The sequence below is a fragment of the Dromiciops gliroides genome, chromosome 1, assembly GCF_019393635.1.
Source record: "Dromiciops gliroides isolate mDroGli1 chromosome 1, mDroGli1.pri, whole genome shotgun sequence".
Lineage (NCBI taxonomy): Eukaryota > Metazoa > Chordata > Mammalia > Microbiotheria > Microbiotheriidae > Dromiciops > Dromiciops gliroides.
The window spans coordinates 77,874,748-77,901,420 of record NC_057861.1 but is presented as its reverse complement, the minus strand read 5'-3'; the positions used below and the strand labels follow the sequence as shown (position 1 = coordinate 77,901,420).

Genomic DNA, 26,673 nt, shown 5'->3' with positions numbered 1-26,673 from the left:
GTTGTTGTTGTTGGGCAATGAGGGTTAAGTGACTTGCCCAAGGTCACACAGCTAGAAAGCCTTAAGTGTCTGAGGCTGGATTTGAACTCAGGTCCTCCTGACTCCAGGGCCAGTGCTTTATCCACTGCGCCACCTAGCTGCCCCCTTGGTCATAACATTTTAAAGCTTAAAGGGACCTGAGGAATTATGTAGCCCCACCCACTTCATTTCTGTGTAAGAGTTCTAATTTTGGGGGGGGGTGATTTTTTTGTGGGGCAATGAGGGTTAAGTGACTTGCCTAGGGTCACACAGCTAGTGTCAAGTGTCTAAGGCCAGATTTGAACTCAGGTCCTCCTGAATCCACAACCAGTGCTTTATCCACTGCCCCACCTAGCTGCTGCCCCCTCTGTGTAAGAGTTCTTAACCCTGAGTCAAAGACCACCCTTTTTTTAGTTTGGCAAAACTTATATACCTGTTCCAAGAATGTGTTTTCCTTTAAAAAATACCTAAGATTTCAAAGGAAAACAAATATATTTAAAATTTCCAAAAAAATTTTAAACAAGTTCATGAACCCATTTTAGAGGAGAGGCAGAGAGAGAAATGATTTGCCCAAGATCACACAGGAAGTAAATAACCGAGCCAGAATTTCAACCAAGATCTTGTGATTCAGAATTCAGTGCTAATTGGACACACTGAATGATAACTCATAAGCTGGCCCAAGAAGTCTCATCCCCGAGGGTATATGAGGGCTGCATAGACCTCTCTTGGTCCAGCTTATTAATGCTGGGGGATGTTTCCTCTTTTGAAGTCTGTGGGTCGATCCCTTGTTGCAGAGAGCACATGTTGGCTGTTGCCCCATCCTGCACTGCTGGGGGTGAGACATCTCTGTAGGCCTAACCAAGGAAGCCTGATTGCAGGAGATGGGATTAGGAATTGTTCTAGAAATATTCAGCCTCTGTCCTTCTGTCTGCCTTTCATGTGGCTAGAGGCTTGTGAGGGTATTGAGGCTAAATTAGAGATCCTCAGATCAGATACTCCCAACTGGGGATTCACAGACATGGCTCTTACAGTAATAGGGAGCCAGACTGCATTTCTAAGTACTAGCCCAGGTTTCAACAGAGGTGCCATCCTTGGGAAAAATTTGTCCCTCTCCAACAAAGGAGCCTTGTCACCCACCCACCCCCAAGCCCTAAATACATGCCCACACTTCTCCCACTAGCTATGACTGAAGTAAAAGGAAACCCCCATGAACCCCTCATTCCAGACCTTTTATGGGGCATTGTGACACAATGAAAGAACTAACCTTGTAGTCAGGGGACCTGAGTTCAAGTTCTAGTTGTCACTATGTGTGACCTTAGGCAAATCACAACCCCTGGGACACAATTTTCTTCTTCTTCTTTTTTCAGGGCAATGGGGGTTAAGTGACTTGCCCAGGGTCACGCAGCTAGTAAGTGTCAAGTGTCTGAGGCCAGATTTGAACTCAGGTACTCCTGAATCCAGGGCCGGTGCTTTATCCACTGCGCCACCTAGCTGCCCCCCACAATTTTCTTAATTGTAAAATGAGATTAGACTGAATGGCTTCTGATTTGTTCTAGCCCTAGATCTATATGCTTATGGGTGGCTTGAGTGTACAGAAGTGCCAACCACAGCCCAGAGCTAGAGGCCCAAGGAGCACCTGGGCTGTGAAGAAAACAGAAATCCTTCACCAATACTCACCCTGGTCTTCAGTTCCCTCTGTCCTAGGCACTCCATGGGACATCTCACAAGTCAGAAAAGACAAAGGAATACATAAAGCTTGTGAACTGGGACCATAGAGACCTGTGGCTAGCCCGAACCCCTTATCGTACACAGGAAAAAACTTGAGGACTGGAAAGGGGGAAGGGTTTTTCCAAGGTGTTAACTAGTAATTGGCAGAGTTGAGGCAGTTGAAGCAAATGCAGATCATAGGTCTCTAAATTCAGTCATTTTAAAAAATGGAACCTAGTCCTGGCCTCCTTGGGCAGGTGCTAGCATGACTCTTCAGCAAACTTCAACTTTAACCAACGTTTATTAAGCGCAGAGCACCAGGGTTCAGCGCGGAGGGAGATACATAGGTTGTAAGACACAGTCATCGCTCTTCTGGAGACAACACTACATAAGCAGCCATGGCCCTCCCTCCCCAATGCCTGAAAGCTCACAAGGAGACACGGGCATGCAGCACACACCCATATTCAGATCCAGGACACCTTTCCCACTCACCAGGATCCCCCCAACCACTGACAGCTATCCCCCCATAACAAACCAAGTTCTTTCAGGTGTCCTGGCACATGATGAAAGGAGCTCCATGGTGAAAACTGGAGCCTTCCTGGTCCAGAGGCCCCAGAGCCCAAAGGAAGCTCCCAAGCAGACAAGGGAAGGGGGAGGAGAGGAGAAATTCAGTAACTGGGAATTCAGGCTGGAGAGCTGAAGGGAAGGCACAGCTGAAGAGGAAGGTGTATATAACAGGCAGGGGATGAGCAGAAGGTGAGGAGTTTGGTACTGAGACAAACAAGTTGTGGAACTAAACAAACAGTTCTTTCAATCTGTCAAGTCCAGATGTTCTGCTGGCCTTGGTATTCTCTTATCTTGTTGCTTCTGGGCAGCCACCTTCTCCAAGTTCCTCTGTATTCTCTTCAGCCGGGCAGCTCTAGTTGACTCTGCCACCCTCACAGTCTCAGCAGCTGATGAGGTATAGGCTCCAACTCCAGCAGGTCCAAATGACTTAAGCTCTTTTTACAGTTAGTTGGGGCTTCCTCCACTACCTCCTCTGCACTTAATAATAAACTTCTAACAAACAGTAAATGAGCGCCCTCTATAAGCAGAACACTGTGCCTGGGCTGAGGGGAGACACAAAAGATTAGGTAAGATATGATCTCTGCCCTCATGGAGCTCACAATCTAGCAAGGGGATGCATCACACAGAGATAACTATAATACTAAACATCCTGTGTTAATAAGTGCATGACAAGTGGTGCAAGCAATGGGCTTAGGGAGCAGAAGCTTAGGGAGGGGAGAGCGGGAAAGGAGATAACATTTGAGTTGGACCTCGAAGGGCTACATAGGCTTTCAACAGAGATTGGGGGGGCGGGGACAGAGACAGGAAGTGACATAAACAAAATCACAGAAGCAGGACAAAGCTGGACATAGGTTTAGGGAAGGGGACAGAGAGGGAAGAATGGCAAGTAGTCCAGATTGTCTGAAGCACTGAGCGCACCATATGTGGTAATCTAACTAGACTGCACAGTAAGTGTGAAAGCATGATAACATGGAGTTTTGAATGCCAGGCTAAGAAGTTTAACAGCAGAGGGGGATGGGGAGGTGAGAAAGGCTGATCCAATCAGATTCCTAGGTCCCAATCCCCTCTGATCCAATCATGTTTCAACTTCCCTAATGAAATGCATTTTCCTTCAAGGAAAAACAAGCAAAATGGAGTTATATGAACTGCTGAGAGGTGACACTGAAGTTAACTTGTAAAAAACTCACTCAAATATCCTGCTTTGCAGCTGTTCCCTGCAGGATCCAAACATCTTTTCAATAGTATGAACAACATCAATGACTATGGATGAGAGTTAATTTATAACTTTTCCTTGGGGCCCAAGGCACTGTAATGAGGTTCACTCAGCAGGAGTATCAACCTAAATATCTGAACACCTACAGCAGTTATCAGAGAAATGTCTCCCAAGGCAGCTGTTCCTTCTCTCTTGGGGGCCTAAAATTCATCATCATCTGCTACTCATGTTTTCCTAATTTCTATCTCTAGATCTGATTTATCTCCATGATTCCAGGCCTGTGTTCCCCATGAATACCTCAAACACAATTTATTTTCTATGCCTCCAATGTTCCCCTCCCCTAGCTATCCTTTGATTATAGAGTCCTTTTATGTTTAAAAATGACTGCAATTTCTACTTTCCTACTTAATGAAGTATAAAACTCTGATTCTGTCCTTACCCTCCACCATCTGTTTTCTATATACTTTCTTGGCCTTATCTCATATTACCCCCTTTATATAATCTACTTGTCAACTAAGATGGACTACTCATTACCTGTTTTTATCTCATCCTTTTCTTTCTCTCTGCCTTTGCTCACATCATCCTCCATGCTTAAAACAAAAATTCCCAGTTAAAACCTCTCAAGATTCAACTACGGTGCCATAAAAAAGCCTTTTATTTCCCCTAGGATAAAGTGACCTCTGCCTTCCTTAAATCTCTTTTAGAACTGTGTCCATCTTATTTCCTCAATTAAATTTTAACTTCTTGAGGGCAGGGCCTGTGTCTTTATTCCATTTTTTAACCCCATCCCCAGCCCCCTTCATTGTGCCTTGATCCTGCAATGCACTTAATGTTTGTTGAGTGGAAGCTGAATAACAAACTAACAATGGGTCACAGAGGTAAGACTCCCAAAGAACTCACAAGCTGGAATGATGGATCAAAAAAATAGAAATAAAGCAGGGATAAATGCAAAGGCCTTCATTTAGGCTGAAAAGCAAATCAATTCCCTAAAATCTTGGCTAGATAACACTGCAGCAGTTTACCTATGGACTACCTCAATTACCCTGACCCCATCCCCACTCAGGTCTAGGGGACATAGCCATTTTGGACTGTTTCCTCTAGGGTTCTTGGAGGTGGAGGTGGTGAAAGGGAGGCCAGCAGTAGAGAAAACCACTGACACAGCCCCTGCCAGAGTTGAGATTTGGGCCTGAGAACATTCTTGGGGTCAAAACACAAGTCCTAGTCTGGAAGGCTTAGATGCTGCCAGGGGTTTAATTCTGGGACATCATCAGTCTCTAAAAGAGAAACCAAGGACCTATATTTCTCTGTCTGCCTGAGGAAAGGAGGGAACACTACAGGCTAAGACTGGGTTTGGCTCTCCCTTTACCCCCTGCGGTAAAAACAACCTTTTGAATCCTCCTCAGCACCCAAGAGTTCAATATGCCTGAACACAGATATCACAGGCTTATACGCTGGTGTGCAACCCCTCCAACCCCTTTGCAGGGCAACGTGGGGAATGAAGAAAACTCAAAGATAACAGTTCCAATAGCCGGTCCACAGAGAGCAAACTGAGGAGCCGTCATTTCAACTTGTAAATTCTTGGCAAAAAACTGGGCGGCACATAGCCACCCATTACCAACAGAGCCAAGATTCACAAAGATTCCAACAAAGTGGACCAGGAAGCAAGGTTGAATTGAACAGGAATGAATGTTAAGTCCTTCATTTAAGAACAATTCCATCAGCATTTGCTGGGGAAGTCAACTGTTCATATGGAGTAAAATCCAGCTACCCTGTTAGTAGTTTAAGACCTTCCTCCTGTTCGCCTACTTTCCCACCTTTAGTGGGATGGCCATGCAAATAGGCCACACAGAGTGGGAATAGGGGGTCCTTCCACCTTCCTTTTACCCTGGAATCCTGATAAGCTCAGGTCAGCATTAGGGCTCCAGAGAAAGAAAGAAGGTTCACTATCTTTGTTTGCCAGGTAGGTGGTCATAAAACATCTGTGAAGCAATTCAGTTTATGATGTGTCAGCTTGAATAAGCAAAACCTCAGCAAGTCCCCATGCCTATGCTAGCCATAGCTGTTTCTCTCAGGAGTCAGGAAACAACAAAGTCTACACACAGACATATAGAGCCTCTCCTGCTCCATTGTCTAAGAATGGACGGATAAGAAAGCAAGGGCTAGGGGAGGGGATAGGCACTAGCTCTGCCACACAGCTTTTTCCTCTGAGGTGAGGGATTGGGGAGGAAATAGCTGGCTATCACTATGCCCTCTCTAAGTGGAGTAAGCACCATGTATGTACTGCTGGGATCCCAGGAATGAAAAGGATTGTCTTTTGTGAAATTTGGCAGGGGCAAGATGGTATTAAAAGAATACTGAATTAGTTTTGTCTCTAAGTACTGGAAAAATGAAAAATACTTCAGTGATAAGTAGATCTTTATCATCTCTTCCCTACTCTGAATAGAAACAGAAGAGATATTTAGTGACCTGATTATATAAGAATGTAGGTAATCATTGAGCAGAGATCAGGAAGCATCCTGATTACAACTGGGAGCTGTTGTCAGAAGAAAATCCCCAATAGGCAGCTGGTTCTAAGATAAGTGTTGCCATCCTCTTTTCTGGGGGCCTAGAAGGCATGGGTTAGGTTCATAGGTGAGAGGATTTCACAGGAGCCAAGTTAAGCCCACAGAACATTTCAGAGAGTTAAATATAATCAAGTTTGTCCTGGAATTAATTTTTGCCATAACTGATTCTAATTATTTTATTTGTTATATCATTTCTGAATCAATATCCTCTTCTTTAACTTGGGAATAAATCTTAGACAATATTTGGGTGGAGCATGGAAAAACAAGATTAAAAAGAAAAAAAAGGGATTACTGAAGCAAAACTAGCTACATCAAGATACAGAGGCAGCAGCAAAAATAGGAAAGAAAGGTCAGCAGATCTGAGCTCAGGAGCAAACAGGCCCAGGGGCCAAGTGGTGCTTGGTGTCTCAAGCCAAAGGGTTAAATATCAGTGAGATTTAGAAAGTAGTGAAAAATTAAAGCTTTGAACTCACAGGCAAAACCACCCAGAATCAAGTTCAAAGAGGAATTTGAGCCCTGGGGAAGCTGAAGAAAAACCAGGCTGCCCAAGTTTGGGGATCCAGGGAAGGCTCCCACAGGCTGCTCTTTTCCACTGCCTCTCTCTTCATGCCACTCCGGGTTGAGACTAAGGAGTAGCTAAGGCTGATGCCGTTGAGGAAGGGGGCTGGCTAGCACCTGCCTAAGCTCAAATCCTTCCCAGGATGAGGTAGAAGTTCAAAAGAAAAAAAAAGAAGTTGGAAGGAGACTCTTGGAGAAAAGAAACTAGGATCCTAGAAGAAGATATGAGAAACTAAGTGGGCATCCTTAGCCTGGCAGAAGAGAAGTTCACAGCAAGTAGCTGTGCATTCCAAAGGATGGAACGGAAAGGGAAAGGCTATGGCCTTATCTTGTCCAAGAGAGCTTTAGAGACTTCAGACCAGTGATCTCAGAAGCTCTGGGGCCTTATTAGCTTGGCATATGACCTCCCATTCCTCAGTAATGAATGCCAACTCCCTTCTCTCACTGGGGGAAGGACAAAACTATGCCCTTCCCAAGGAACAATTCATTGACTTAATGGGGTTCCAGAATCCTGGATTTATACCACTGGCTGGGAGTTCTTCATTCGTACTAGTCATCCTTATCAAGGACCCTTCAGGTGAGGCACAGGTTGGAGCTTCCCTGTTAGTTAGCCCCATTCCCCTGTCTGAAGATGGCAGGCAATGAGAATAAATGTTTTGTGACTTCCTACCTGTCCCCAAGACATGCAGACCAGAAGGTGAGGAGGCTCGCCTGCCAGGCCCAGGGGGAATGGATGACTGCAAGGGCTTCCCTGTCCCTGGCAGGCAGCCTTCCTGTCACAAGCTAAAGTAGTCGGGCATATTTGGGCCATAGACATCTGTGGTCCACAGCACATCAGCCCTACCTGCTGCTATTAGCATCTGGTGCATCTCTCCCTGAACCTGAGCAAATTTCTCCTCATCAATATAGTCCTCCAGGAGGTTGGCAGAAAGGGGCACACCAGGCAGGTCCTTGTAGCAGTCCACAGGAAATGGGTACACTACTAGCTGGAGGTCAGGCATTACCTCAGAGCGTGACAGTAAGGCCTTTAGCCCAATGCTAGAAAGGGGATTGTCATAGAGGCCAAGATATCGTAGACGAGTACAGCGCGACAGAAGTGGGAGGGTACTAATGAGGTGAACATCCATGAGCTGGCACTCCGTCACCTTCAGACACAGCAAAGAGGCTGAAGCCTCCCCCAAAAGAGCCTGGAAGGGAGGCAAGAGGTCACCTGACAGGTTGTTGCCACTGAGGTCTAGCTTCTTGAGGTGGGGAGCATGGGGGCTTTGGGACAAGTAGCTTAAGTCCACAGGGAGCAGGTAGCAGACAGGAAGTTCCAGGCTTTCCAGGGGACACTGCAGGCCACTGCAAAGACACACAAAGAAATGCTATTACTTCCCAGGGAAAAGGGAATCAACACAAGGAAGCTGGAATCACCAGGGCTTTAACTTCCTGGGGCTTATCCTTAGGGACTAGCTGGCCAAGCAGCTCTTTCCTCCTGGTGAGAGAGGCAAGGTTGGCTCAAGAGGTCATGCTGAGGAGAAGCACATACAGAAGAGGAGCTGCAGAGCTTTCAGGCATAGAGTTGTCTGAATAATGACAATCAACAACTCTCATGCTCCCAGGTTTGTCACTGTTTACAGAGAACTTTCCACACCCTGGAAGGGAGCTAGAGAAGCAAGTATCAGGATATCCACTTTACCCAGCAAGTTGGGGCACTAAGGTTAACTTGCTTGCCCAAGCTGAACAGTCAGGAAGCTCTGCTCTCCAACAATCCTTCCACTCTCACATGTTTGTAAAAACAAATAAGCAATTCAGATTTAAGGAAAGAAAAGGAAAGAGGCCTTTGGACAAATATTTAAAAGTAGATGTCTCTCAAGCTGAACCGTTCCTAATAGTTTGGGTTTTTTTTTTTGCTTTTGCTGGGCAATTGGGGTTGACTGACTTGTCCAGGGTTACACAGCTAGTAAGTGTTAAGTGTCTGAGGCTGGATTTGAACTCAGGTCCTCCTGAATCCAGGGCTGGTGCTCTACCCAATGCACCACCTAGCTGCCCCAACAGTTCCTAATAGTGAGCCTCAGAGGTGCCTTGTATGTGAGACTCCTTTTGAGCTAAGTGGCCTTGACCAGTTACTGGAAGCAAAGGCATGGTTCACTCACCTGAGCAGCTGCCGCAACTGGCCTGATAACCAGGAGGTGCCCAGATTAAGCTCCTTCAGGCGTTTCAGTTTGCTCATCTCTGAAGCCAGGAAGCTGAAGGTGCCTTCCAACATGGCCCAGAGCCGCCACACATCCATGTTGCTGTACTGAAGTTTCAAGCTCAGCAGATTAGTGAACTTCATGATGGAAGCCACGATCTCCCACACACCCCCGGCTTCTAAAGTAAAGAAGGACAGGTCTAGCCGGCGTAAGCTGGAGTGGTCCAACAGCCCCAGGAGATCCACAGTGATGTCTGGTGGGAGGTCTTCAGCTCGGAAATCCCGGCAGCACAAGCGCAGGGGGCTGACAGCATTATTCTGCAGGGCCTGCTTCAGAAAACCACTGGAGGAAGGGGTCACCCAGAGATCTACACGCACTTCTACAGGAAGAAGTGTGCACGGTAAGTCCTCGACCTTCCTGCACTTGTTGGGGCTTTCATTGGGCTGCTCAACTTTGTCTAAGAGGTGGCAAATGCCAGTTTGGGCCATGGTCATGGTACGGGCCCACATTTTCATAGTTTTTAGGTCTTCCTCATAGCCATAATCCAGGAGTCCAGTCATGTCTAACAGCTGCAGTGGATGCCTCCTGAGGAAAGGACAGAGAAGGTGAGAACCTGAGCCAGAACGTACTCCATATCCTGCTAATCTCACCCTAACTTACCCAGCATATACCTGAAATAATTAAAAATAAGAACTAAAAGAGGCTGTGATAAAGGACAGGAGAAAAAGGGAGAGGAAAGCTTAATATAGAATCACAGAATGCTGGGGCAGCTAGGTAGCACAGTGGATAGAGCACCAGCCCTGGATTCAGGAGGACCTGAGTTCAAATCTGGCCTCAGACACTTAACACTTAATAGCTGTGTGACCCTGGGCAAGTTACTTAACCCCAATTGCCTCACCAAAAAAAAAAAAAATCACAGAATGCCACAATTCAAAAGGATCTCAAGAGTCATTATAGCCTTAGCCTGTGCCTAAAGAACCTCCTCTATAATATATCCAAAAAGTGATGAATTCAGCCTTTGTTCAAAGACTACCAATGGGACCTAGAATGACCAGATCTTATACTTACTAATAAAGGAGGAACCATCACAACTTGGTTTAAAAAAAACACCAACAGAATAGATGGTGTAAGCCATGACCAGAAGCAACTGAATCCATAATAGTGACAAATATTTTATAAAATCAGACACCCAATTACTAGGGTTAAGGAAGTGCTTGAGCAGCCTCTAGACCGGTTTTAGAGAGCTAATCATCAGAGAGCCCATCCATCAAGCTAAAGTCTGCTTGTCTGCAACTAACATCCACTGTTCTTGTTTAAACCCAGAACAGTTCTCATTCCTCTTTCACCCAAAAGTCCCTTAGATATTTGAAGAGCATCATCATGTCTTCTCAGGTCATCTCTTCAGGCTACACATCTCAAGTACCCATAGCAAATCCCCATAAGGAATTGCATCCCAGGCTCTCACAGTCCTGTCTGTCCTCTGCTCTAGGTAAGTCTCAGTTTGTCAATATCCTTGGGCTAGGGTGTGGCTTCTACACTGAACATAATGGAGTCTGTCCAGAGTAGATGCTCTGTTGCCCCCCTCCTCTATCTCACAGGGAGTACACTAAGATGTACCATCAATACTGCCCATAATAATGGGCTACAGTGCTTGGCTGGCACAGCACAAGAGTTATGGCCTGGGCTGGGTCTTTAGGTATCACTAGTCTGGCAGGATCACAGTTTCATCTAAAAATAGATACCAGGGGCCTACATCTTGATGATGATTCTCTTAGTAGGCACCTTCTAACAAATCCCAAGCAGTTATCGAAGGAACTCATCCTTAAGCTCCTTGCCCCAAGGCCCATGGATCACAGTGATCTAACAAAGATTCCAGGAAGCCTCTATCCTTTCCCTGACTTGGCATATCTGCTATTTTATCAAATGTGTTCGGATGTGTTCTTTAACAAGGCCTTGGCCCTGGTCTCTGAAGAGCCAGTACTCGATAAATAGTGTTACCAGGATTCTTCCCTTCTGTTGCTATTTCCATGCTACTATGGGTTATAAAAAAAATTTCCTCCCGTAAACTGAAGTCCTAACTGCCTCCCCAGCCATATCTAGCCCCTACCTCAGGTGAGAAGCAGTTAAGTACTTACCTATAGAGGGACTGCTGGGTTCCATTATCTGTTGCCTCTTCCAACCGAGCTTTGACTCCCATGATCATTGCCTGTACTAGCTCCTCCGCAGGCCGGTCCTGAAGCAGGGCACGGGGGCAGTTTGGACACTCCTGGAGGAGGGCCCGGAGGCAGTGTGGCCAGTCCTGCCTCAGAGCCCTGCGGCAGTGTGGCCGATCCTGCAATAACTGCTTGAAACTGAGGATGGGGTAGGGCCATGTATGCACCAAAGCCTGGAGCAACAGTGTCTTCCCATGCATAAAAGCTGCCTTGAATAGGACTGGGTACAAGTCCTGTGGCAGAAGCTCCAAGGCCTGGCAAGCAGATTCCTCATCCTTGATCACCTGCTGGGCACACAGGAATACCAGTGGACGCATGGCTGAATATGGTGGGCAGCTGCCACCTATGACACAGGACAGGTAGTACCTGTCAAGAGGAAAAGAATGTAATACTAAAAATGGTTATTTGGAATCAGACTACAGAGCTCCGTCTGATAGCTCCATGTCCTCTTCCGCACCCAACTGCTACACCTTAGGCTCCAAGTGACTATATCATTCAGCACCTAATTCTATCATAGACTTCTTGGCTTTCCTAGTAGTTATCAAAATCCAAATCAAATATCTGAATGCCTATTATGTACTGGGCCATGCCCTATTCTCACCATTCCCACCCTACAACAACTTCCTGCCCTTTAGGCACATTCTTTCAGATTCTTCCAACTACATGCAAGGGAATAACTAGACTGGTTGCTTTCTAAGGTCCTTTCCAACACTAAAATTCTAGGACACAAAGGCTATGTATAGTATGAAGACTTTAGGGTCATGGCCCCTCCTGCTGTCCCCTGAAGTAGGGAGAAGAGGTCAAGGGCTAAGCACCATGGGGACACAACAGTAGTCAATGATAGGCAGTGAGGTGTGTAATGGAGTGGATTGGGTTCTGATCCCAGCTCCACCAATTACAAGTTATGTGACTTTGTGCAAGTCCCTTGACCTCACTAGATCTTGGCTTCCATATTTTTAGTGGTCAGATTTGTACTTTGGGAAGGTTATTTTAGCAGCTTTATGAAAGAGAGCGAGATTTAAAGTATGAAGACTAGTTAGGAAGCTATTAATAGTCTGAGAGAAATGATGGTTTGAAACAGTGATGAAGTAAGAGAAAAGGAACAAAGTCATCTACATTGTGGAACTACAATCGCTAAAACTGGAAACTGATTTGATACAGGAAATAAGAAGATTATAATGATTATAATTCAAGCTTAGGTACCACCACTGAGTTTTAGGGGGAAGATGATCAATTTCATCTTGAACATGTCAAGTTTGACATGTTAAGGGGTATCCAGATAGATATGGCAAGAAGGCAGCTAGGCAATGGGGCAGAGACTGGGAATAGATAAGTCACCTGCATACAAGTGATCATTGAAGCCATTTAAGTTAGATAATGCAAGTATCACCTCATCGTCAGGAAATTTTAAGTGAGTTATTGATTAGAACAGCTGTAAGGTCAATGTCTACCTTATTTCCAAAGTAGCAACAGTGCTGTAACTCTTCCAGGTACTACTGGGTGAGCTGCCACTCTATCAGACCTGAGTCAGAAAGGTTGCCCCTGGAGCTCAAGTGGCTGCACCTCAGCATTGTGAAGGGGAGGCAATATCAGAAGGTACCCAGGGGTGACAAAGAGAAAGAAAGGTAACAAAGGTAGAAGGAAACTGGAACAATAGAATGAGGCATGGATAAGACTAGAGACAAAAAATCTCAGAGACAAGGATTACATAAAGGCAAGATGAGTAAAAAGCTGCTGAAAGAGGGAGGAAATTGTGGGGAAAAGGGAACTGAAGATGAAGGAAAAGCTCTGGGCTAGCTAGAAACAGGAATAACTGGGTCCAAATTACACTTCTTAGTCGTGTGATCTTAGAAAAAGTCTCTTCCTTTCTACAATGTTCCATTTTTACATCTACAAAATAGAACCCTAACTTCCCTTTCAGATGACATTTTATGACCACGACCAGACCAAAAAGTGGTTAATGATTCAATGTCACCTTAGAAGAAAGTCTCTAGAGGAAAATACCAAGAATGTATCCTTGGCCCTAGGCTATATAATATTTCTATCAATGATATAATAAGGCAACATGGCATGGTAGGCAGAGGGCTATCCTTGAACCTAGGTCTTCCGAAGTCCTACTTTAACACACTAGCTGTGTGTCCTGAAGCAAGAAAGTTAACTTCTCAACAAACCAGGATACTGACTCCCTAAAACTGGAAAACTATAAATTGTCAATCCTGCATTGGTAGGAGTTTCCATACTGGGATTTCCCTCTAATCCCACCGATGAAATCATTCTCTCACACACAGAGCCATACACAATGATTTTAATAAGGGTAGGTTGTCATACTTATCAAATTTGTAAAATCATAAAACAGAGATAGCTAACACATAGGTAAGTCAGGATCTAAAATGATCTCAACAGGTTAGAACACTGGGTCAAAATGAAATTGAAATTTAATGAGAATGAATTAGAGAGAATTAGCAGATAGAGTACTAGAGCCTGACTCCAGAAAGACCTGGATTCAAATGCTTCCTGTGACACTTACCAGCTGTGTGACCATGGACAAGTCAATTAACCTCTCTGAGTCTCAGTTTCCTTGTCTGCAAAATAGAGATAATACCTGTAGTACCTTACCTTACAGGATCTGTGAGGCACAAATGAGATAATCTATATAAAGTGCTTTGAAACAAAGTGCTACAAAAATGTCAGTCATTATTACAAATGTAGGCTTATAATTAAATTTTTAAAAATCAACTTAAATACAGGATAGGCTAGACAGCAATTCATGTTAACAAGACCTGGGGTTTAAATGGATTAGCAGTGTGATTGAAGTAACCAAAGAAGCTAATCTCCCAATCAAGTCAACAAGCATTTATTAAGGGCCTACTATGTGCTAGGCACTGTGCTAAGGCATTGAGAATTCAGATACAGTATCATTATACTCTACCTTGGTCAGAAATCTTAGTACTATATGTTCAGTTCTAGGTACTGTTTCCTGGAAGGATATTGATAAGATGGACCCAGTCCATAATTATGACCAGGATAAAGAAGGGCCTTGGATCATGCCTTGAATCAGCTGAAGGAACTAGAGAAGGGAAGACTTGGGGTATCTCTAAGTATATGAAGTGTGATCACATAGAAGAATTAGGATTGACTTTAAAGGATAAAACCAAGAACAATGGATGTTACAGAGAAGTCTATTTTAGCTTCATATGAGAAAAAACTTCCTAAAAATTTTTATCCAGCAGTGGAATGCATCCTTTCAGAATATGTTCTTCCTTCTCATCCGATGTTTCCAAGCAGAGACTGAATGATAATGTGCTGTAATAGATGGAATTCTTATCTTGGTATAGTTGGATTAGACCACTTCTCTGAGATTAGGTGAAATGTCTGAGATAATGATAAGAAAAATCTGATTCTTTTTAAAGGAATAAGGTACAATTTTTAAACTACAGACCAGTAACCTTGACTGATACCTAGCTAAATTCTCACATCTATTATTAAAGACATTGTTTATGAGCTTTCAGAAAAATTAATCACTAAAAGCTAGAAAGAGTTGTTTAAGCATATCTTTGATGTCATCTAGGTATGTGATTTTAAAAAAAGCTCATGATGTCTATATGATAAATGGAGAGATACAGGCAAACCAATGTCAACTTGGAAGGAAGTCTCTAGTAGTCTACCCCAGAGATCTGTCCTTCAGTCTGTTCTATTCCATACTTTTTGAAAATGAAGGTGATAGGCTTGCTGTACTCTTTTCCCTCCCCAGACCACATCTGGATTACTGTTTTTGGTTCTAGGCACATTTTAGAAAGCACACTGACAACTTGGATTATATCAAGACCATCTCTCTTACCAGAGCCAGAAAACACCACAAAAGATTGGCAAAAATTAGAATATTTAACCCGGATAAGAGAAGATACTGTAAAATGGATGGTTAGACTAGCAGAGATATAGAGGAAAGGAGGACATCAATACTTACTAACCTCATTTGTATCAAAGAATCTCAGAGACAGAAATTCAGGTCTTCTAGTCCAAGTCATACCTGAGAAGGAATCCTCATCAACTGCTCATGATGCTACTATCACTTGAAGATCTTGAATGATGAGGAACTCATTCATCTACTGAGGCAGTTCATAGCACTTTTAGACAGCTCAAATTGTAGTTTTCTTTATGTGCCCAAATCTGCTTCTAAGCTTCCATCCATTGCTCCTAGTTCAGCTATCTAAGATAAAGGGAGAACAAATCTAATCCCTCCTTCTACGTGACAGCCCTAATGCCTCAAGCTGTCATATCACTAGAAAACTTTTACCCCTTTTCCCAATCCCTCCTCCAATGGAAGATGGAACAATGGAGGGGAAAAGACCCCTTCCTTTAACTACTTTACAGAATTTTTGTGAGGAAAAGTCCTTTGTACCATAAATTATCACCACCATCTTCAAATGTACAATGTACACATGTACAATTAGAATTGTTCTAATTGGCCCTAGAAGGCACGCATAGACTATAGGAGGCTACATGCTGGAAAAGGCTACCTTATGGTTAGTGAGCTAAGAGTTCTCACTAGAGGTCCTCAAACAAAGTTAAAGAACAGAATCATGACTTGTGTGGGGTTTGAAATAGATGATAATTCAAGCCCTCTCTGATTCTATGAGGGTGGTCCAACCTTCCAGATTATCTCCAACAACTGGTTCACTTGTTTTTAACAATTAACAGAGATCAGGCAAATTAATTCCCCCTTTTTTGTTTTTGACAGGTCTAATTCCTACAGGTGGTGTTTTTTTTCCTACTAAATTAAAATCTGCATCTCTGGTTTAAGTCCTACCCTCTAGAACCAAGCAGAACAAGTCTAATCATTATTCTGTATAACAACCTACTAGCTACCTAAAGGAGACCATCAAAACCCACCCAACCCACCCACCCCATCTTTTCTTCCCCATACTAAATATTTCCAGTCTGCTCCTCATGACATGGTTTAACTCCCTTTATGCCATGTTGGCTCATCTGGATATGCTTCAGCTCATTATAAGACACATGTTGCAGTATCAGGAACCAATCACAAATTAATAACCAGTATAAAGCACAAAAAACTCATTATCCTTACTCTGGACATTGATCTTCTTGTTGTCCACGTTATCATTATTCCCCTACCATTGCCACATATTCCATACCTCAAAACCAAACTGGCTAATTTCTTGCTATTTCCTGTACATGTCTTGAGTTTTTCTATCCATAAAGGAGTCCCACCTCTGTTGATGCCCAGATAAAGTCAAGGAGTCAGGTACATTCTCATATATCATAGTAATTAAATATTGTATGATGGTGTGAAGACATGGCTCAAACAAACTCACATAAGTATACCCATGAGTCAAAAGAACTGACATATCCAGAATCAATATTAGCCTTGATGCTAAATTTCCATTTACAAAAATATACCTCGAGTTTTATAGACACACACATATACTGGCCAATGATGGCTTTCTATCTTAATGCATACTCCGATAAACACTATACAACTTACCCCACGATACATAGCTTCACTGGACCATCCTACAGAAATTCTAAGAGGATCCATTTGCTGTCCTGAATATGAGCAAGCTGTGTACCTCAAAATTTGAGACCTATGATTGCTATATAATGGATGCTGCAGAAATACCTATATATTTTCTGATCCTTAAATGATTCAACCTTTTCATTGTGTGTACCCAGTAGTTTTCCCTCAAACCTAGAAAGAAACCAGTCAACAGGGCTGACCTTTGATTTTTTCCTGAATGGACTACAGTATTTATTAAATGTATTTATTAAATGTCTATTGTGCCAGGCACTGTGCTAAGCACTGGGAACACAAATGTGCAAATAAAAGTGTCTGCCCTGAAGAAATACATGTTAACACATCAAAGCATATACAAAATAAAATGTAATTTGGGAGAGAGGGACTAGTGAAGGCTTCGTGTATAAGGCAGCATTTAAGCGATTACAAATAAGGGACAGCCGAGTGGCTCAAGTGGATAAAGGAAAACTCATCTTCCTGAGTTCAGATGTAGCCTCAGACATTTACTAGCTGTGTGACCCTGGGCAAATTACTTAATCCTCTTTGCCTCAGTTCCGAATCTGTAAAATGAGCTGGTAAAATGCACTCTAGTATTTTTGCCAAGAAAACTCCAAAATGGTGTCATGAAGAGTCAGACACAACAACAGGAATTATAAAAGGCAGTGGGGAGGTAAAAATAAATTCTAGGAATGGGGAAATGCCAGTGTAAAGGCAGCAGAGATGGGGGATGGAATATTATTTGGATGGATCAAGTGAGTAAAGGAAAAAAAATTGAGGCCAGATTGTGAAAGGCTTTGAATATAACACAAATAAATTTGCATTTAATTTTAGAGATAACAGAAAACCACTAGATTTTGAGTAGAGCAGTACTTTGGGAGTATCACTTTGGCAATTTGGCAACTGAGTAGAAGACGGATTGGGAAAGGGAGAGACTTGAGAATGGACACCAATTTTAGAAGGAGCAATAAAGGTGCTAACTAGGATAGTGGAGACTGATTTAAGAGGTTGCTAGGGCAGGGCTAAGATCTGACCAGATGTGCTCAACCAGAGAGGATAGGAAAATGATCACATCTCACACTTCCTGCAATAGTCAATCACAGGGTTTGTTTCCAATATAACCACAGCTACCTTTTATCCCCGAAGACTACCTCAGCTTTACCACCTCCCTATGATGTGCTGCGACAACTCCTGTTTCCCCCTTTCAAGGCCCCTGTCAGCCCCTCAGGGCAGTTATAACCCAAGAACCATACAACATCCAAACCACTGTCCTATACACAGCAGCTCATTTCATACCTGAGACAAGTTCTATACCTTTTACATTGTAGGTGAAATAGAGCGATTCGTAATGGAAGAGCAGGTTTGGATAGCTTGTGCTCTTCATCATATATATCCACTATGTTACTTTTCTTCCAAACCTTTTCTTTATTTTCAAGGATACCACATCCTTACAGTCCTCCAGGGTTACAACTTCATTGTCATTTTGGACTTTCTTTCGCCATATTGTCCAATCAATTGCCAAAATTTGTCATTTCTATCTCCACAACATCTCTCACACATCCCTTTCTCTTTTCTCACATGGCAAACATCCTAATTCAGGCCTTCATTACCTTTCATCTGTAATATTGCAATAGTCCAATTGCTCTCTATCTCAAGTCTCCTTCCACTCAAATCCATCTTCCACAGTTGCTAAAGTGCCTTTTCCATAGCAAAGGTCTAACCATTTCACTCTGCTACTCAGTAAACTCAATTGTCTCCCTATTGTTTTTGTCAACAAACATCTCAGTTTTATTTCATCCTTTTTAATCTTTATTTTTGTATGTTTCACAATATACACAATTATTAGGTCTGGCAGTACATATGTGTAAATGTATAAATCAGTAAACACACATCTAATCAAGGGTACATGCTTAAAAACTTTTTTATCCTTAAGGACATGTGATCAAAAATTTGGAGACTACTACTGTGGAGGTAAAAACAATTATCTGGCAAGTAATTGGCTATGAAAGGTGAGACTTAGGAGTCAAGTATGATCCTAAGGGTTCATATGGATATCTCATTGAGGCAGCCCTGAGAATTCTTGGGAATCAATGCAATCAGCACAATTTAGTCCACAAAGAAAAGCTCTTCAAGGACTTCATCTACACAGGAGCCCTTTTCCATTTGGACTTTACAAAGACAATACACCATGATAGCAAGAATCTTTGGTGAGCATGCCTCCTTGGTTTTATATTTTGCTTAATATCAATGCTTATTATTATTAAAATCCTCCACTATTGTATTTATAAAGGAATCTTCCTTCCTGGAAGTCTATGTTTTGCTCTACAATTTGAAAAAGCAAAATGTTTTTATAGTAATCAGCAACAATAGGATCAACAGTCTATATCTCAGGCAAATGTGAATGACAAAATGTGGTCAGCTGGTCTACAAAATCTAGCTTGTCCTTTTTTCACATTTCCATTAAAGATACCCTCTAAGAACTGGATAAAAGCCATTCCCAAAGATTTTACCTAGAGGTAAACAGAGACCTAAGTTCAAAGCTACTAATCTTCCTGGACACTGTTTTCGGTACTAATTTTTTCTTTTGGACATTAAAACAAGTTAAAAAATCAATTCTTATTCCCTTCTGAGGTGGTCACCTCCAGTACAGGTTTCATCTGTATTTATGTGGTTAGGTCATCTTTCTTCCTAAGCACCACTTTTACTTTATCTGCTGTCATCATTGGTGGGTAGATTGCTGTATAAACACTGGCAAATCCTCTCCATTTCAAATGTCATCATCCTTCCAGTTTTATCTGTTGTTGCTGCCCACAGAATGATTTGGTTTAGTTTTACTCCAAGCTTTCAGCAGGCTTGCTTCCCCATCTACTACCTTTCCACTCTGATACTGCTCTGAATTTTCTTTCCTCTTCTATGATGTTTTTTTGCAAACAAGATTGGCCTCTGAACAAGTGCTGCCCTTGGCTGTCATAACTCCCAGGTTCAATGAGACTAAATAGATGCTTGCTGGCTGAAGTAGGTTGTGGGCTCTTCTAGCTGCCTGGTTGTAGCAGATGTTCTATATCTGTTAAACTTCTCTAAGAAGTGGTGATAAGCAGAATAAGCTTCTTTGTTTTTATCCATTTCCTGTAGCAAATAGTTTGTTTAAGAAATTAGGTTGGAGCTGCTACAACTTCATGTAGTCTTCTTTTCATTAGTTTTTCATGTTGGTGTTTGTTGGCCTTTGCTGTAAAGTGTTGATCTAACCAAACAGATGGCCAAATCAGTGATTCCCAACCTTCAAGTACAACGTCACCCATTTCCCTTTTGTATGTCAAAATTTTCATAGAACTCCACGTATTGTAACTGCATTGTTAGTAGAACTTTTGTTCTGGATCTGGACCTGTGACTTCAATAGTGTAGGATGTTGCTGTTTTTCAAACTCCTTTCACTGATGCAAACTGCTCATTTATTTCTAACTTATAGTCTTAGAGAATTGCTTAGGATACTGAAAAGTTAAGTGAGCTGCCCATATTAAGCAAATATGGTTGTGAGTTTGACACAGAGAGTCTGTTTCAGAGGCAGGACTCGAACCCAGGGGGTCCTGACTCCAAGTTCCATTCTCTATTGACTACACCATGCCTCTTCAGAGAAAATGACAGAAATGTAAATCCAGTTATGTCTTAAAATGAATTTTATTAGCCAGAACAGCATTCACACACATTTGAAAAATTAGAGTATACATGTACTAAACATTTATTAAATCTACAAGTATGTTTTCTTATTTAGTAGATTGAGTTACTGAATGAAACCCCTCAAAATAATTTCAAAACCTCCATGGCCCTTGAGTGGGAGCCATAGATACTAAAGTAATTTTGTGTGGTGTTCAGGGTTTACTACATCCAGCATCTTCTGACTCTTCTTGGGGGAGAAAAGAACCCACTCATGATACGTTACTCAAAAGCCTCATGCCTTTGGTCTCTCGTTTCATAAGCCCAAACCAAAATTTCCAACTTTTCCCACTATTCCTCCCTATGTCCACCTTCATACTGAAGTTACCCTAAATACATGTTGACTTGGTCTAGAAAATATTGTCAAGTTTTTCATGTAACATGTTGGTATATGAGCTGTAATTATCTTCATAATGCCCTGTTTATACTTACCATAAATACTGATGGTGATCCATGACCAAGTATCCCATAAAATGCTGATTTTTTTTTTTGGTTGCATGAGGGTATAATTCAATTCCCTTCAGCAAACCCTTAAGTGTCTTTAACTTATAAGAAATTAAGGGTACAAAGACAAATGAAACATTCTCTCTCCTCACAAAGTTTAATATCCTATTGGACATAACACTAATACCACTAGCTTTTTTTCTCCTGGACAACTTACTATATACTGCATTCCCTTCAGTTTTCAGCTTAGCTCAAAGCGAAAATGTCAATAGTGATATAGATCAGTTCCTCTAGTCATAGGAGACAACCCTGTCACTGTTAAAAGGATAAAAAGCTACAGATTTTAAGAGTGTCAGCATTTAAATGTAAACTTGTACACATTTTATGTACGTTTTACCTTGTATCATAATTAGTTGTTTACATTTAATTCTCCTAGAGGACTACAGGAGTCCTTCAAAGCCTAGAACAATCCTCTACACATAGTAGGCATTCAATAAAATGTTTGTTGAATTAAATTAAATTAAACCAAAACCCCTAAGTCTTTTTCATTTGAACTACTAGTGAGTGTTGGAAGTTTCATGGAGGAAGGATAGGACATGTGAAGCTTAGGGAACAGCATGAGCAAAGGCAATTAGGTAGAATGACACCTACTGTACTTCAGGAAGATGTGAAGAACCAGGTTGTCTTTTGATGAACTTAGGGGTAACAAGCGTAAAGTTAAATTCTGATCTTGTTGAGGTGATGGTGACATGCTCCCTGTTTATATTACCTTTGTTGGAGGGAAAAGCATTGAAAAATGTTAAGTAACAAATATGCATAATAAAGCAAAACGTTTTGTTACAAAGTCCCTACCCCATCTCCCCCCAGGGGGAGATATGAAAGAAAATAAATACTTATTAATTGAATATATATACACATATATGCATATATTTATTGATTGATTTGAGTACCAAGCACGAGCCTGACATTATTAGGGGGGTTTCCTGCTTGAACCTAGGATTGGGAGAATGAACCTATGAGCTCCATTCTGCAAGCAAGAGTGGATGGAAATATTGGCTAGGATGTTTTCTGTAGAAAATCTTCAAGCTGATTGAATAGGGGGATTTAGTAAGTGAAAAGCAGAGCCAGCACCTAATAGTACTTGGCACATAATAAACTCAACAGATAGGCATATATCTGTGATACAGTGGATAGCGCACTGGATTTGCAAGTCAGGGAAAATTTGGGTTTAAATTGCACCTCAAATACTCCATCATGCTATTTATCTACTATGTGCTTCTTGTTGAAATTCCAGAATGAATTCTGAAAAGGGTGGTTTGTAAAATACTAAGAGAAGTGATGATCCCCAAGACTAAGTATAGGTTTATCCAAAACAGGTCATGCTAAATTAACCTTATATCCTTTTTTTTTTACTTAATAGATTAGATGCACAGTATACAGTGATTTCAGCAAAGCTCCTCAAGATGATCTGGTGGTGGTCAAGATGAATGTTAGTGAATTAAGAACTGGTACCAAAAAGTAGTGGTAATTAGTAGACTGGGATATATCAATATGAAGATGGTCTCATGGAGGATCTCAATGATCTGACCTTGCCTCTGGCTGGGTAACTCAACATCTTTACAAATGACTGTGCCTAGCAAATAGCAGGTGTTAAATAAATGTTGGAATTGAAAATGATTTGGATGACAGCATCATTAGCATACTTTTCTAATTTGCATTAGTTGTCAGGAAACTTGGATGGATAGGTACCATTTAAGGTAACATTATTAGGATCCCAAAAGAAGAGACTAGAACAATAAGTCAAATCCAAAAAGATGAAATGTAATTGGGATGAATACCGAGTAACTTTCACTTGTGTTAAAAAAAAAATCAATACATAACTACAGTCTAAGGAATACATGGCTAGATAATACTATATGAAAAAGGCCTGAGAATGCCAGTGGACTGTTTAGTTAGTCAAAATGTGATGATAGTCAAAAGAGCAACTACAATCTTAGATTGCAATAACAGAAGTACAAGCATGGTGTAAAAAACAAAAACCAAGGGACTATAACACTCCCGCTGTAATTTGCACTGGCCAAACTACATCTGAAATTTCTTCAGCTCAGCTACATTTAAGGAGGATATTGAGAGACCAGAAGCCAGACCTATATAAGGATCAGGTGAAATAACAGAGCACTTCAGCAGAACACCTTGAAGTGGGGAAGGGAGAAAAGAGGAATATATAACAGTCTTCACTTATTTAAAAGTCTATCATGTGAAAGAAGCATTAGAGTTATTTTGTATCAGGGACAAAATTAGGAAAAATGAGCAGAGAACTTGCAGAGGCAGATTTTGCAAAAAAATAATCAGAGCTATCTAATTATGGAATGGGCTACTTCAGGAGATATCTCAAGAAAAGATTTTCAGGTGGCCACTTATTAGTGAATATAGAAAAGTATTCTGTTCAGATACCTACTGGACTACATACCTTGAGTTTCCTTCCAACACCAAGTTTCTATGATTATAACAGAACAAAGGCATAAATACTAAAGGGTCTACATGAATGATATATCGATAATCTTTTTCTGCCTCCTCATCTTCTTGAAGCACCTTAAGATGGTTATTTCTCAAGGTTCAGTTTTCAGCCCACTGTATCTTTTCTCCCTCAACAGTTTTATTCACTCCTTTTCCTTATAACCCCATGGTTCTGAAATCTATCTTCAGTCCTGATCTTTCTTCCAAGCTCTACACTTCTATTTCCAACTATTTCAAATGAGGGTTTACTACTTAAAAAGCACTTTGCTAGTTACTGGAGATAGATGCAAAGGTCAAATAAGACATCTAACCAGCAAATTCAAATAATTTTAATGTATCCTTCAAACTGCTACCATGCTAATCTTTAGGGAGATGACTAGATGCCCATGTCAACCATGCAATAAAAGAATCCTACTACCAGCAAATAAACTTCAAACTCAACCTGTCATACTACAATTTGATACCACCTTACCTTACAAGTCTTTTCTCATATTACTCCCCTCCCTCACAAATGTATCTATTAGTTGACTTGTTTGATGTTACATGGTGCAAAGAGGTGTCCCAGAACGTCAAAGTGCCCAAATGCCAAGCAAGAGAAACAGAAAGTTTAGCCTGTGGGCATGAGTGACAACTCTTTGGCCTCAGTGGTAATTGAACACAATAGGCTATAAAGAGAAAAAAAAATGCTCTATGAAACCTCCAGCTGGTCCAGGTAGTGCCACACTACTACTTGTGGCACCTCCCTCAGGAGGATAGGGATTATAAAAATTAATTTTGGAAAAACTCAAAGCACCATAGGAATACAACATTCTTGGCAATAATTCTTAATACTACTTCATGCAGTTGTGAAGAAATTGCTTAGAAAATAGTAAATCCAAGTATTAGTGACAATAATTACACTACTTCATAGGGATATGTTAATGAGAGTATGCCATAAGTCTTAAAGTATATATAAATGTGATCCATTTTTAATCACCATGGTTTACATCTTTTTGTTAAGGAACAATTTGGGGGACAAAATATAAAGTATTATTATCCTCATCAACTCTTCCTGGCCAGAAGCTGCTTTGAAGTTCCTTATCCCATCACACCCCCTACTAGAGGTCACTCTTACTCTTAGGTAGGACCTTCAACTTCTGTCTCCTCCCCAGATATCCCCCTCCCACCAGAGGTCTTTCTACCCCTCCTTCTCACTGCCCCTCCCCTTCATATCCCCCTCCCACCCGGGGCCTTTCTGCCCCTCCTCCATACATCCCCTCCCACCAGAGGCCTTTCTGCCCCGCCCCCTCGCCTCCCCCCGACAACCCCCGAGGCCGTTCTTGCACTCCCTCTCACACACTCCCGCCCACCAGAGGCCTTCCAACTCCTCCTCCTTGCCCCCTCCCCCTGGAATCTCCCCCGCAGAGGGCTCCGACTGGGCCTCTCCTCCGAGGGCTCCGCTGCTCCTCCTCCCCTAGTCTGGGGCCTCTTCAGGTTCCTCCCCCCAAGCAGGCCTCAATGCCCCGTTTCTTCCCACCTTCCCCACTCCAGGGCGGACAGGCCCTAGGCGCAGCTCAGGGAGCCCTAGGCCTCAGGCCTGCAGACCCCCGCTCCCGTCCTGGGCCCAGCAGCCCTCACCTAGCCCTCGGCCTGATCTTCGCTCTTCTCCCGGTCGACGCCGTCTTGGCCGCTGTAGTAGTAGCCGCCAACGCAGCCCTTGCCCCTCACCACCTTGGCCGCCGCCGCCGCCCAGCGAGCGAGAGAACGCCCGACCCCAATTCTCCGCCGCGCCGCCGGTGAGCCAGGGACCTCCCGCCCCGAGCTCCCGCCGAAGGCTGGCGAACAAGCGCAAGCCCTGAGCTCTCCGCCGAAGGCCAGTGAATGAGCACCGGCTCCGAGCTCTCTCCACAGTCCCCGCCGCTGCTGCTACGGCCGCTGCCCCCAGAGCCTGCACCCACCCGACCTCTCCCGCACCACAGCCGCAGCCAGCCGCTCCCACCGCCGCCTCCCCGCGCTCTGAGGGCGCGGCTGTCACTGGCGTCACAATGAATCCTGCCCCGCCCCTCGCCTGGAGGCGCGAGCTGGAGAGGCTCCGCGGTCCCCATTGGCTGGTCATCGAAAGCTCCCGCGGGGATTGGTTGGCTCCATTCCTCCTCTCTGTCCTCTTCCCCTCCCTCCTCTCAGGCCCCTGGAGCTTTAGGGAGATTAGCTGCTGCGCTGGAGCCTCCGCCTCCGGCTTCTCTGGCCAGAAAGCGGGGGCTGGGGGACCGGAATGGAGGCTCCGGACCCCGGCGCGTGCCCCTCCCACACTCGGTCTCGCCGTCCCTCCTCCACGTCCTGGGTTATGCTCCCTCCCTTCCGGAAGGGTGGTAACTGAACACGAAAAACTTGCCCAAACCTGGGGGCTCCCTTCTTCAGGGCTAATGGGCTGGTCCTCGAGTCTGGAAAGACTCAGATCAAATGGTGTTTTTGTGTTTCTGGGTGACCTTGAACGAGTCTCCTAACCCCTCTGTGTCCCAAGCACTTCCCTAAAATTTGAAGTTCAATCTCTGCCCGAGTGCAAGTTACTCATACCTCTGAAATCATAGGAAAGGATTAATAAAATAAATAAAAATTTAGCGATCTATAATCGATTGCAAACTCTTCGAATTCAGACTGCTTTTGCCTCTCAGCTCAGTACCTGAAACGTAGTTCTGTAATAAATGCTTGTGACTTAAATTTGACTACATTTAATCCTTCAAAGATTGTATATTTCCTTTTGACCCTTTCTTCATAGCCTATTTCTTTCAAACAGGGTTCTTAACTGAGGGTTACAGGTCCCCCTGGGGAACTTTGGATAGATTTCAGGGGAGTCCCTGAACTTGAGTAGAAAAAAAAATTACATCTTTATTTTCACTAATCTCTAACCAAAATTTAGACTTCAATAATGAATTTTAAATTTTAAATTAAAAAAAAAAACTTCTAAGAAGAGATCCATAGACTTCAACAAAATGCCAAAGGGGTCAGTGACAAAAAAGGGTAAGAACCTCTGTCTTATAGACTTCATAGTCGAGTCAACAAGCAATTAGTAATCTCCTATTATGTGCCAGATGCCTTTTAAGCTCTGGGAATAAAGAAACTCAAAGAATAAATCCTGCCTTCCAAGCTGTTTACAATCTAAAAAGAGAGACTACATGTAAACAACTATGTATAAACAAAATAAATTAGAGATAATCAACGAACTGAAGGCACCAGCATTAAGGGGCAATTGGAAAGGTTTCTTGTAGAAGGTGGGATTTTAGCTGGGACATAAAGGAAGTCAAAAAGTCTAGGAGAGGGGCAGCTAGGTGGTACAGTGGATAGAGCACTGGCCCTGGAGTCAGGAGTACCTGAGTTCAAATCCAGCCTCAGACACTTAACACTTACTAGCTGTGTGACCTTGGGCAAGTGACTTAACCCCAATTGCCTCACTAAAAAAAAAAAAAGTTAAAAAAAAA

The 26,673-nt window shown here is 42.7% G+C and overlaps 1 protein-coding gene across 4 annotated transcripts; it reads right to left on the bottom strand.

Moving 5' to 3' along the window:
• Positions 1 to 2,007: 2,007 nt before the first annotated feature.
• Positions 2,008 to 25,196, bottom strand: LOC122742266 (leucine-rich repeat-containing protein 14-like). Of its 4 annotated transcripts, none has more exons than XM_043986382.1 (6): positions 24,836 to 24,859; positions 21,353 to 21,470; positions 13,545 to 13,599; positions 10,940 to 11,383; positions 8,766 to 9,389; positions 2,008 to 7,971 (listed from the first exon to the last, which is right to left on the bottom strand). In XM_043986382.1, exons 4-6 carry the CDS (start codon positions 11,332 to 11,334, stop codon positions 7,404 to 7,406), a joined length of 1,587 nt encoding a protein of 528 aa, XP_043842317.1. In that variant the 5' UTR covers positions 11,335 to 11,383; positions 13,545 to 13,599; positions 21,353 to 21,470; positions 24,836 to 24,859; the 3' UTR covers positions 2,008 to 7,403. The 4 variants fall into 4 exon arrangements, with proteins under 4 accessions (XP_043842317.1, XP_043842332.1, XP_043842341.1 ...); XM_043986397.1 differs by lacking the exon at positions 24,836 to 24,859 and adding an exon at positions 15,045 to 15,224; XM_043986406.1 differs by lacking the exon at positions 13,545 to 13,599 and having other exon boundaries at positions 24,836 to 25,196.
• Between the last annotated feature and the right edge of the window lie 1,477 nt (positions 25,197 to 26,673).